This window comes from Varroa jacobsoni, unplaced genomic scaffold, assembly GCF_002532875.2.
Source record: "Varroa jacobsoni isolate VJ856 unplaced genomic scaffold, vjacob_1.0 scaffold_1332, whole genome shotgun sequence".
Lineage (NCBI taxonomy): Eukaryota > Metazoa > Arthropoda > Arachnida > Mesostigmata > Varroidae > Varroa > Varroa jacobsoni.
In genome coordinates this window covers 31,448-44,454 of record NW_019214234.1, presented here as the reverse complement: position 1 = coordinate 44,454, position 13,007 = coordinate 31,448, and the positions used below count along the sequence as shown (strand labels likewise).

Genomic DNA, 13,007 nt, shown 5'->3' with positions numbered 1-13,007 from the left:
AGCTCGATGAGCTTTAACCTTCTACTGGACGTTTATCGTGCAACGGACGTAGTGACTACTAGTAAAGTAATTGGAAGCAGCTAGCTAGCTAGCTAAATTTGAAAACAGAAAATATCGCTTTAAGGGTTTGCAGACAGGTTCGAAATAGGTTCAAGCGCTCAAAGAAATGCTTATAGTTTGGTAAATGTCTCTTTAAATGGTACGTTTCTATTATCTTTGCTTTCGCACTATACGGTCACTTCTCAATCCCATCTCGGCTAATGGGGTTCATATATGCAGGGAGTACACACTAGATTTTTTCTATCTATTTCTGACGATTGTAATTTACTTGAAATGCTACGGCTTCAGAGATCTTACTAGCTATTTCTTTTTTCTACATGGAGAGAAAATCTAGAACCTCTTTTTGATAGCGACAAAGATTAGATGGGTTTATAGTAAGTCGGATGAGTTCCCTTTCTTCTAGTAATTTCAAAAATGTATGTCGATACCTGAAGACCGTAGCAGGAAACAACAGTCCAATGGCCGTAACGTAGTTATGAAGAGATTGCGCACTCACATTTTTCGGTAAACCTTACGATCTCGGATGCGAAAAGCGACACTGTGGCGCGACCGATTTACAACACCCGAAGTTACTAAAAAGGTGCGGTAAATAGTTGGTCCCATATACAAGCGACCTTTATTATTATTATCATTATTTTAAACATTGGGAACGAGATAAGCAGGAGCGAAATTAAGGACGAAGCAGAAATTTGCATATTAAATATGTAAAGCTCTATTTTATACATTTTTTAATAGCGTTTTGAAGGCGGTAGCGGATTGGATTAAAGAACGTATACGCAAATAAAATTTATACAATACCAAAGATCATATATATATAGGATGGGCCAAAAGAGATGATTTTTTTTTCTGCTGCATTTTACCCTCATGCTGTTTTTTAACGTATCGATAATGAGAACTCTCAAAGCGTTGAGTGCCTTCTTTTCAAGGTTGACATTTATATATATGTATACATATATATATATATATATATATATACACAATCGTGACCGTTTTTAAGTTGAAGTTGAAAAAAATACATTTGCTATTTTAAACACAACTTTTTAGAACAATACCATTAAAGAAAAATTTTGACGGATGATCTTTGCCAGACTAACAGCATCATTAACGGAGTTATGCAAAAACCGAAATAGATAAATGAGTAGTGGAAAAGCCAAAATATACCGCGGATGCATTGAAATTTTCCATGCTCCCTCGATGTTTGCCTAAGGACCCCTGTAGTCTGGCATCACTGTCATGGTAAGCGGCAATGCTTTATTTTTTGTTTACCAGCTTTGATGGATTTTTTCAATGGCCTGTTGTAATCATATTAGAGTAAAGGTCCGAGTCAATCGCTTGCCACGCGGCAGCAACTCATAGTCCACCTTTCCATTGCAGTCCCGTCAAACACATGATACAGCCCAGACTTGTCATAAATTGGACCACCTTTTTTTTGGAGCCAGTTTTGTTGGAATGGTGTTGAACTTTTTGAAGACCTGATGTTAAGTTCCTTAGCGATGTCAAGGATACTGACGTGCCGGTCTTGCTCAACTTTCACAGTCTCATTAGCCTTTCCTATAACTGGTTGCCCATTACGAGAAGCATCGTTCATATCGGATAAGTTTCTTTCAGATGACACCAACACGACCGACGTTCATAGTATCTGAGATATGTAGCTTGAAAGCTATCTACTTAAAAGAACAATCAGTATTATTTCGATAAATATATATTGGTGATTTGACATAATTCGTTTTTTAAAAAGAACATTTTTTTTTACACTATTTAGGTCGAAAGGCAGTTGGTTGTTATTTTTTCAGAAATACCCGTTACTTAAATTAAAAACTAAGTTTCGCTTTTTTATATGCCCACACACTTTATTGTGACGATATAATTCGTTATTGTTTAAAATTGCTTATCGTTTAAAAACAAGATTAAGCTTAGCTCTGAAATTGTTCTGATACAGTGTAATGTTACACGAAAAACAATAATGTTTCTTTAGGATTAGGCGCGAGCATTTACGAAAACTGTGTGCAATTGCTCCGTTGCCTTCGGGGGGTTAACTCACCATTTGATCACCAGGACAGATCCTTAAAAACTAGAGAAAAAAAAAAAAAGATAAAACTTGTCTGTTTGTTTTTCTATCTGTTTATCTAACTTAGCTGTCCTTAGTGACCCACAGCGCATTAGTCTGTCTCGTTTTGTTCGTATTGAAGGCTCACATCGCAGCTACGAGCCTACGAGTTTCGTTCGTTAAACTGGGCTCGTATGAGATCAAAAGACAACGATAGTTTTATGCTGTTTAAGACACTGTGTACATACGTCTTGACAAATATAAAGTTCGACACATCACAACAATTGTCATGGAGTTCAACTATAGTACCCCATCTGACACTGCGTTGTCTTTGCAAAGACTACTAAGTACGAAGATCAAGTCATATTTTACACATAGTATATACTCAATTTCATATATATATATATATATATATATATATATATATATATATATTCAACTTCTGCCGGCTGTTATCACTGGCTTTATTGTGTTACGCATGCCCTCGGTAGTTTCTCTTTCTCCCAGACTTCAAACCACAGGTCTGCTATGAATTATATGTTCAGAATATATAGAGAATGATACAATACTTGGATGCATCAGATTGTCTGGATCAGGAGCACCTGTATTCGGGTTAATGAAACGTTGCACAAAGGTTAAACGAGAACAGGTTCCCAGCATTCAGTACGACTATATTCATTAATTCGACCCTGAACAATGAAAGGACATTGGATGTCGGGATATATTACTACTGCTAGTACTATATTTATTATGTATATATTTATTATAGAGTACTGCCACGATCGTCAATCAGTCAATTAGTCATTGAATATTAATGATTTCGCAACGCTTGTATGCACGCAGCGGTCACCGGCTGTTTGATATTGCCACATTTGTCTAGCGGTTATAGATTATCAGTTTTAATATACAGTGTTTCAACAGTTAGACTCAGATGTTCCTCTGAGTTTTCAAACGGGTTGCTATGATAGCAGCGAGAGTAACCGGGCTTTTAAAGGTTTAAGTTCAAGTCTGGTTCTGTTCAAAATAATGGAGCATTCAACTAAGCCCATGATAGTAGCGTTGAAGGAGAGTTTTGGAAATCTAGCGGGCTCCCCTTAAGCGCGACCTTGTCTAGTTAGACGTCTAATCGTTTGGTGAGTTGGCAGAAGCAATGATGAGGGATCTGTACCACAGCGAGCTGGTAGTTAATGCCGTCCGGTCCAGGCTCCTTTTTCACAAGAAGTTTCGCAAACGCCTCCTTTTCCAAACACTCACTCGTAAATCTGTAATTCAAATCCAAGTTAAACATTTCAATTGTACCTGTTTTCAGGATCGATGAACTAGGTTTTAGTACGCTATCCAGGAAATAGGAATGCTGTGCGTCTAGTAAGGTAGCTCTTGTATCAAATCTTCGAATCTTCACAAGGCATTGATTTGACGGGTGTGTATCTGTGTGTGTAATGCGCTGATACACTCACTCTTCACTGATTCCTCTACAAGTACCACCCTTATTGGCACAGTAGTAGACATGCACGTATTGGGCGTATTTTCCATGGAAAATCTCCACCTCCTGGCCGTCCTTATCCCAGGTACGGTTTAAAAGCACCCAGTCGAAATGGGTTTCGCATACGGTCTGTTCAATACCAAACGAAAACGTTACGGAGATGAGATGCTATTCTAACCAGCCGACGCCTTTTGCCCTATACTTCAACTGAAATGTAGACCATTTGCAAAACTTACTTACAGATTTTTCCGGTAGAAGTGGCTCCAGTTCGTCCTGTCGCTTCTCGCGTCCAAGGGGAGCGGCTACGGATGAACAATCAATAACGTGTACAGCAATAGAATGAGAGATAAGTTAAAAGAGAACCAGTCTGCTGTTCACAAGTAAATTTTTAAGGTAGGACAAAATCGAATCGAAACGAACACTTGCCAAAATCAGGATTTGATTCTATTATTATTATCTATCGTTATTATCTAATTTATGGAATACCATGAGCAAGAAAGATTCTAACTGTAATTAACACTACCTTGGATCGGAGATCTTCCGAGGTATTTGTTCAGTTTCTCACTGATCTCGGGCTTTACAGGTCGGAATTGAATAGGTCGATGCTCAGTGCGCGCAACCATGGCATCCTGAACTCCAAAAGAGATAACAAGCATGAGACAACATATGGCGGACCTCTTGACCGACATATTTTAAGATTTGTCAAACCCGATAACCGCGCGTCACATCTGTACATATATATATATAAGGGCGTATCGACCAGCTTAATTCGCACGTATGGTTTTGGTGTGATTCGAGCTCCCTATAAAGGGACAGGTGTAATTTTTCAGAACTCAATCCTTTAAGAAAACAAACCTTCTGTGTTAACCTGAAGTTAATATGCTGAATAAATGCTTGTAGCGTAAGAATCGGGATTATCTTCCTTGCGCTACGATTGCTGTTTAAGTGATTTATGTTATTTAAAACTGAAACTTTGCCAGTGATTTTTGTCAACGCTCCCAGCATGTAATAGGCTACGAGTACATATATAGACAAAACTCTTCATTAATGTTTTTTAGTAGCTGAGAAACAGATTTATAACGATGTGTACTTACCATATAGTCCGATACCCCTTCTTCTAGTCGCGGCACTACTAGTACGGGAACAATGTTAGCGTCCTGTATCATTGACGAGTATTCTCCTATCTCTTCGGCCGCGTCCGAATATGGTCCCGCGATGCTGCTGTGCCCTGACAATGCGTGCGTCGTATGAGTCGAATCTCCATGGGAGGGGTCCACGGTTATCACCCTGTCCTGTGATTCTCTGCCGAGCTGCGCGAGTCGCTGCTCTAAGTTACGCTCCATTTCTAAAGAATAAATAAGTTTATATAACTTCAAATGATGTTGATTTCACATGTAAATAAGGTTCAGGTGATACGGTGTTGGAAATGTTAAATCATTCAGCCTGTACATGATATATATATATAGATATGAAAACAATTCTCTGCGAATTCATAAACCCACCTGCTAATACCCGAAATTTGGCGTTCCTCGCTGTGCCGTGACGGGCCTCCACCACGTCGGCATTCCGGACAATTGCTGCGATATAAATCATAATTAAAACTCAATACAAATATAAAGAACTCAAAACAAGTATGAAGATAGACATCGGTTACTTCAAGACTGTCTCAGCCTGATTCCTTTCCCGGCAATGTTGCCTATGCTGTATCTGCACGTCCATCCGACGTTAGCTTACTCAATACGACTTAACTTATTCGTCGTATTTATCCAAATGTAGTTATTATATGGTCGTAAATTGCTACTATGGCCTTTTTACTTTTTTTTTTTCCTTCAATCCGTATATGAAGAATGTGGCTGAGATTTCTGGCGCCCCCTTAGTCAGAGCCGACCTTGTCAGGGATTACCGTTTGCAAGTTTACTCTTCAGAATTTCGTGAACTCCAAAAAAAGTTATTATCTTATTGCCCCGACAACGCGTATCGATGCAGCGTAGTTTCGCGTATAGATCTGTCGGCCTAGTTCTTGAGCGCTCAGGGAAACGGTTAATTATCGACTGCCCACGGACCATTTGCCACAGCTGATAATTTTTATATGGAAAAGAGGTCTGAAATGTTTGCTTTCTCTTTGCTAGACGTAGCTTTTCAATATTTCGAAGAAATGTGCTTTTCTTCGAAATATTGTGTTTTCTGAGGTATCCTTTTTTTTTTTTTGTTTTTATTGCTTACACTTGACCATAACTGTCTTCAAGGATATAGACTTTCGATGCGACTTCATTTGATACTTCTACTAAACAATCGAACGCTGTTAATTTCAAATTATCTCTTCTGCTAAAAACATTTATTTAGCTGACAATTTCGAAAAGACGATCGATATATTCTGCAACTGCACAAATATCCTTGTTATTTCTACAAATAGTAAATTATTTTAAATGTTTAAAAAAATAATACTGCTAATAGCACTACTGCCTAAGATGTAAACAATAACATACTAAATCTCTAAATAAAAGCTCTAATTAAGTAAAATATAGAATAGACATTCGTACATTCATTGTTATTCTTCTACCTTAAAATAAAATTGCAGCCGGCTAGAATGTTGCAACGCAAATTCCCCTTGGGAGAACGATAGGTAATTGTGGGCAAATAATGCCACAAGTAACCTGAAAGATAACAACCGTATAGAAAATAAACGGGAAACTTAAAATTGAGCGATCCGTTGAATGATTTGGGAGACAATCAGATTTAACCTGAGAAAAGCATTCACACCTAGAACAGCTACAGAGATAAACTTCACTAGCTAGATTTCGAAAACAGATCCTGAGTTTAGGCCGGATCATCTCAACGTTATCGCTCGTCTATGAAATCGATTCGTTTACCCACTCACTCGATCGTCTGAAAGCATGCCCGGTTCAATCTCTGTCGATGCTGTTAGTCCGAGCAACCTTGCCTTGCAAAAATGAAACATATTAAAAATACTTTATCGTTTATTAGAATTTAGCTAAGGGACGACAAGCTGAAGAGGCTCACGGATGTGCGAAACCCTATGATGTCTAATGGTACCCAATTGCAACTGTCGAAGCTAAACGAACGACGATGTTGAAAGCTATCCTCACGATATTGACTTACTTGTGCAGGTTCCAGAAAGCAAGATAATAAGGAGCACGTTAATGAGAATCGACATAGCACGGCACCATATGATTTTCCACTAAGACTGAGAATGCTCTTACACGAAAGAACGAAGCAGACAGGGTCATGGATGTGTGAATCAAAAGACCTGTTTCCGTTCGACATTCGATTAAAGTCATACGCAACGCATATGTGACAGGCGAAAAGCGACGATCACAAACCCACACGCTTTGTCGCCGTCGGAGCAGAAAGGCTGGGCGAGAAACCCACTCGGCTAAGAGATCAACGGGCGCCGATGGTGCCCTCGTATTCTGATTGGTCAATTGTCGTAGCGTACGCTCCAGCTCTCTTTCCAAGTGAGAACACTTCCCGTCTTGAAAACGAATTGTGCCGAGACAGAAATCAGTGAATCAAGAGTCGTGCTGCATCGTGGCCCAATCAGGCGCATATATAGTGTACGAAAAACGTCGGCCACCAGTCGCATACAAAAACGCACATGTACTACAACGAAATACACGCTCGATAGTTGGACCGATTAGTAGCGCAGGGATAGCGCTAACGATCAATTGGCTAGCCAATGAGAGCCTTCTCGCAAGCAGTACCGCCAGTTCTCATAAAGGAAAAGGACGCTGAAACGAAAAGTCATCTCGATTCCGAGTTCGATGTTGATCCTCACAGTCGCGCACCGTTGACACCTTGTCTTTATTTAGACGGCCATGATGTTGCAGTAGGCGCTATAATCTATCCAGAAACTGTGTAGATAGGACTATATGCAAAGGTCGCTTTAGCCATCTCAAAGGCGCGCACCCATCTTAGGTCCACTCTAAGCAAATGGTCGCGTATGTGTGAAACACTGTGCTAGCCACTATAAGTGTTTGTCGGAACGGTGGATCAGATTCGTTGACTGACAGAAAGGTATCGTCGTCGCCCTGCAGCGTTATTGTAAATGACGGGTCCTGTCTCGTACAAGTTATGCCCCTCGACGTTTTTGCAGATGTCTGTCAAATCTTAGCGCAAAGACATTGCCCGTATAACAGAAGAAGTTGGGTCGGGTGATTATCAGAGATGAACTAACCCTTAGGTCAAGATGTTTCTTCGTATTTGCACCGGTGTTACCGACAGAGGTGACACTTCCCTATTCTCATCGATTCGTATTAGTAACGAGGTTTTAGTTCTCATTTAGGAACAATCCAACGTATTCTGTTTGACGCGAACGTACAGGATGATCGAAAAAAACACTACATAGCTTTTGTTTGATTCTTTTGCCCCTGTAAAAATCTACCCATGTGCATCGTGCTTGTAAGCTTGTATAACTTATGGTCGAAGAAAATTATGGATCGAACGATTAAAATTCTACAGCTACCTCATCGGTAACCAATTGCGTAGTGACCTTTTGACCATTTTGTATATGCGCCCGCGTTAAACGTGCCTCGTATCAGGTAACTTCAATTACCTATCATACAGGGCGATTCGCCTATTTCTTTTTTGTTCGCTTCTCGTTTTCGTTTCTTGTGGATTGCATTCGTTTAGACGTTACGACATCGTTTCTTTCGACATCTTTCGTGCATTTTTTAGCATGTAAATGAGAAAAAACTTCGGTACTGTTATTGTTATTATGCGTGAGCAAATCAAATTCAAAAAAGAAATGAAAGCGTTTATTGAGGCATTTAAAACTATACAGACTTTTTCTATGGAAATAGCTGATGAAGTTGATTCTAGCTAGCATCGAGAGGCTTCAATATGCAATCAACCTTCGCTACGTAGGAGAAGCCCGAATAAGTTTAGATAATCCCAAGCATTTTTTATGACAGGAACTAAGTATGTTATGTTGGAACCCTTCATCTGAACCTTCCAGTTTTACTTATTTTCACTTTATGGGTAGCTGCCGCTACCATCGTGGTGCGAATACTATCACAAAGGTTTCTTTACTGTTTAGCTTTGAGATCTAGTCTTTGTCTAATGTTTTTAAAGCTCGGCCTTCTTGTCTGGATATTTGGCTTCTTCATCAGGTGTATCTTCCGAATGCAACTCTTCAGAGGTTTTCCATGGATATTTCGTTGGGAATAATTATAATACTTGTATCTTTGGTCCACGGATTTGCTATCATCAACCAGCATCTTGCGGCGAAGTTAGTATGAGACAGAAGTTCTTAAATCGGATTGACTTATCATCATCTAGTAGACGCAAATCTGTATCAACAAACAGTGTGCACACACACACACACACACACACACACTACTAGTGAGTATCTATCAAAGATAGATATATCTATCAAAGATAGAGAGTATATCTATCAAAGATCTAGCGATCTGGTGCCCGTTGCGCGGCGAAGATTATCTGGGACAGATTACCAATAAGCAGTGGGTTAATTTAACATTATTATCCGCTGATCACAAAAACTCGTTCCTAATTAAAATCAAGAGGAAGTCCATGTATTTCGTATGAAGTTGGTGAAAACCGGCTTAAATCTGTCAATTTTTATATTAACCGTTACATACACAAAATGGGAACTGTTAGATCTTGCAATAAGTCAAATACAGCAGCTTATTAATTGTCTCATACTATTGAATGTTTCTATTTTCAGCTGTTGTGTGGTCCTGAGACGGTACTGCACACACTTCCAGCTCAGTATTTTATGATGAATTAAATAGGCACAGAGGATCGTTTCTTCGAACTATATTTCATAGACTGGCTAATCAACGATGCGATGACCAAAACGAGCTACTTCATTATAGTTACGAAACAGAGGTAAAAGATTTTGAAACATATAGCTATAATTAGACAAGTACGAATGACGCGCAAGCAAGTTTAAAATAGGTTAGGTAAAAAAAATGATCGTTTTGAGCTCTGAAAATTACCTGATTGCAAATGGAGCTTTCTATGCTTAGATGGATACGCTGTGCTTTTTCATAGAAATCAGTTGTAGCACGAATACGATGATGCATCTCAATTCTGATTAGTGCTCTGAGGAATTGCAACACATTGGTAGTCACTTATTTGTCAAGAGATAATGCTTTTCATTTATGTGTTAGACCCTGTTGATCACGATGGGCTGGCGCGCGATTCTAGATCGCGCCAACGACAAATAGTCGTGACAAAGAGTGGAACATTTTGTGCTATTCATTGGCTTCAGGTTTAGTAAAAACGAAAGAGTTAACGAGAATTTGTTAAAACTGAAAATATTATGAAGGCAGTATGTCACACGCTTATTGAAATAGCCGTTACATAATTTTATTGACAAAAGTGTCCGAGGTTAGTTGTGCAGCGCTAAATATAGGGACACCGCGACGCTTAGAAGGTAACGTATTTGCCTGCTAGCCTTATGAAGACACTGAGGTCTAGATTCGAATTCGGGTATAGACAAACAGACTTTGTTTCCATACTGCAAGCCCGCCATTTGATGCAATGGCTAATGGCGATACCGGACGTCAAACTCAGGACACAGAGTGACATAGCGGTGCTTTCACATTCATCGTAGAATTGCTTAGAAGATCTTTAGATATTTAAGACCGGTTTTGTCTATCCTGCAATATCATACCTGAAATCTGGGCTAAAATTTTCATCCAATGGAAGTCTATGCCTTATTTTGTTTAGATCTGTGCAGCTTATGTATTAGGCGTTCATACGCTTATGAAGATGTCTACGTATTCCACAAGATAACGGTGATATGTGTGTGTATTTAAAGGAGTAACCCCCCCGGGGGTAACACTAATAGAAACAAATGCGTTGAGCAATCAACATATGAAAGGCGTAACCGCTGACGAAAATTCTTCTTTGTAACATTAATGCACTTTATAATTTTTTCTCTCAAACCAACTTCTGGGTTGTGAGTTTTTCGTATTGTGCACCCATTTCTGCCGCGCTATCCAAAGTACATGGCAATACATGTGAATTTCAAGTTAATTAAATCAATACACGGACGATAAATTTATCCAAGGCTGTTTTCGATTAAAGTTGTCTACTCTATTAAATGCAAGTTCTGTAGTATGACGTCGTCACAACTGAAGTTCAGCTTAATGTGAAAAATGATCAGCATCAAGCCACCACTTGACCATCAACAGTTAGACGAGAGTGCGTTACGCGATACTTAGATGCGTGGTGGTGGACTTACCGGCTCCGACAAGCAAGCTAGCAAGAAGTGCTTGGAAGACGAGCGACATCGTAAACACAGCATTAAAGTCCTAACCGGGAAGGATACACTTGTCCACTCGAGTGGAGCCTACCGTGACGAGGTGGGCAGCGAGCAACGCACCTCCCTCATACAGTCGACACTCCCGGACCGGAACAATGAGACCTGCGCAGTGTTGCCCAGGGCCAAATGAAAGCTTTGGCCACACGCCGTTCGTTGGAGTTACGATGACTTTAACTGGTCGTGGCCCCACCGCGAACTCTGTCGTCCGCAGTTGTGTCCTATCTCGCCAGCTGTGGGCCTAAGAATGCTCCGCGTTCGCTCAAAGCTATGCTGGAGCAAGCTCTCCGAACAGTTTCATCGGGGGTGCCACGAGTGGTCCCCGCAAGTTCTTGCCAGTGGTACGTAACTTGGTTCTGATACGGGCACAGGAAGGACTAATCGGTGCTCTCCTAATTGTCCGTATTCTGAGCGAGGGCGCTGGACGTCAGTTGATAGTGGTCCCTGTGCTTGTGAGCCTATGTGGAGCAACAGGTGTTGTGCTTTGTTTTCCCGCCTTCACTCTTGTGACGTAGGCGATTCGGAGACAAACACCTACATTGGTTAACCGTAATTGCAGTCATGTAGGTAATGTAGAGAAAGAATCTGAGCATTAGCCAACACCTAGCATATCTGGTAGTCGGTGTATGGTCAAACGACGTCTGATAAAGGCAGTCGGCGAGGCTACTATTAAGGGAAAAGGTTGCTTGAGCCTATTTCTTGCCTAGTGGTTTAGGCATGAATAGAAACATAATGGATCGAGGCAGCCATGCTGTCTGAGGCGGCAAATTTCAGAGAATTCACAGGTCTTCGATAGGAAATAAGGGCAGCTATTACAAAAGAGACCATAGAGCGAAGCTCGCCATGCGGATTTTGCAGATTAAATCCATTGCACTCCAGCCTGTATGAGGCTGCCGAACCACGCCTATCAGTGCCGCACTGTCATTCGAGATTGAATGAAAAAAGAGTAGTATGCCACTGTCCTAAAGAAATTGCCTTTTGCGTGTCATTAGCGTGTGTATGATGAACGTAACTACATATAAAGTCTGAGCTTTAAATGCCTCGCATGTATAAATTAACGTAGCCGACGGTTTACCGAATTCCGAGGTATAATTATAACAACAGAGGCTGTGCGTTCGGTATTCCTTAACAAATGTCTCACGTAAATTTTTCTAGATAGTGACTGCTGCAGTCACCGCAAAATGGGCTTTGGAATATGGGTTTGTACCAAGTCAGGTGGCGCCGGCGTCACAATTGCGGGGGCACCGTGACTAAACGCTGCTTAGTCGCTTATCTTTCGAGTTAACTTGCTTATAAATTAACTGAGGTTCTTTGATATGAAACGGAAACCCACATGATGGCCATTGAATCAACTCCTTACCCGCCTTTTTCAGTCTTCTCGAATGCGAGCGGAATGGAAGATAAAGCTCAGCTTAATGTGTCATTTATAAAAGAACCCATGTCTGATCCACGTTTACCGGGTTAGTGATCTTTTGCCAGTTGCTGAATATGGCGCTCGTATCATCATTCGACGATTGAATGACTCAACGTTTAGTTCGTTAGTTTTTAATATAAAAAGAAACGCTACTGCTGATGACTACCTATTTCGCTCCAAGATAAGAGCATATAATTAACGTAACGTTTCTGCTAAGCGGCATATCGAGGGGCGAAAGTTAAAGAGTGATACGTTCTTCAACTTCAAGAAATTAACATCAATAAACTTGTCGGTGGGGCGTATCGTAACACGCATGCCCAAACACTGTCTGCTGCTCGACCAGGGGCGCGGCTTACTTTTCATGCGTTCTTTCTCTCTATATTAGATATCCATGCTTTTCGCTAAAGTACTAGCGTATGCTTGAAGAGTAACATTGATTCGCCTTACCCTCTTTGTATCAGCAAGCTAGTTCCATTAGAGTCCCTAACATAAACGTGAATCAAGATATTTGTCGACCGTTTCTTATCATACCAATCGTCTTCCTTCGACTACTTCATCCTAGTCTTTTTAATCAGCCAATAGGGCAGCTTATATCATTGCAATAAAACGACATATGTACATATTGTGCATACATGCATAGGCATAATGGCTGTTGCGTAGTCAGGAGACAACAAGGGCCGCGGCAGCGGCTACG

At 40.5% G+C, this 13,007-nt stretch overlaps 1 protein-coding gene across 3 annotated transcripts; it reads right to left on the bottom strand.

Moving 5' to 3' along the window:
- Positions 1 to 2,819: 2,819 nt before the first annotated feature.
- LOC111268936 (uncharacterized) lies at positions 2,820 to 11,126 on the bottom strand. Of its 3 annotated transcripts, none has more exons than XM_022848185.2 (7): positions 10,822 to 11,126; positions 5,093 to 5,167; positions 4,685 to 4,935; positions 4,114 to 4,219; positions 3,831 to 3,892; positions 3,565 to 3,719; positions 2,820 to 3,369 (listed from the first exon to the last, which is right to left on the bottom strand). In XM_022848185.2, the coding sequence occupies exons 1-7, from the start codon at positions 10,868 to 10,870 to the stop codon at positions 3,222 to 3,224; spliced, it is 846 nt and encodes a 281-aa protein (XP_022703920.1). In that variant the 5' UTR covers positions 10,871 to 11,126; the 3' UTR covers positions 2,820 to 3,221. The 3 variants fall into 3 exon arrangements, with proteins under 3 accessions (XP_022703920.1, XP_022703919.1, XP_022703921.1); XM_022848184.2 differs by lacking the exon at positions 10,822 to 11,126 and adding an exon at positions 6,711 to 7,315; XM_022848186.2 differs by lacking the exon at positions 10,822 to 11,126 and adding an exon at positions 6,151 to 6,653.
- Positions 11,127 to 13,007: the final 1,881 nt, after the last annotated feature.

Coding starts and splice junctions, on each gene's coding strand:
- LOC111268936 (XM_022848184.2), bottom strand. CDS start 6,765: ATGTCGATTCTCATTAACGTGCTCCTTATTATCTTGCTTTCTGGAACC. Junction 4,936..5,092: donor CAAATTTCGGGTATTAGCAG/GTGGGTTTATGA, acceptor TTTATTCTTTAG/AAATGGAGCGTAACTTAGAG. Junction 3,893..4,113: donor CGGAAGATCTCCGATCCAAG/GTAGTGTTAATT, acceptor GTTCATCCGTAG/CCGCTCCCCTTGGACGCGAG.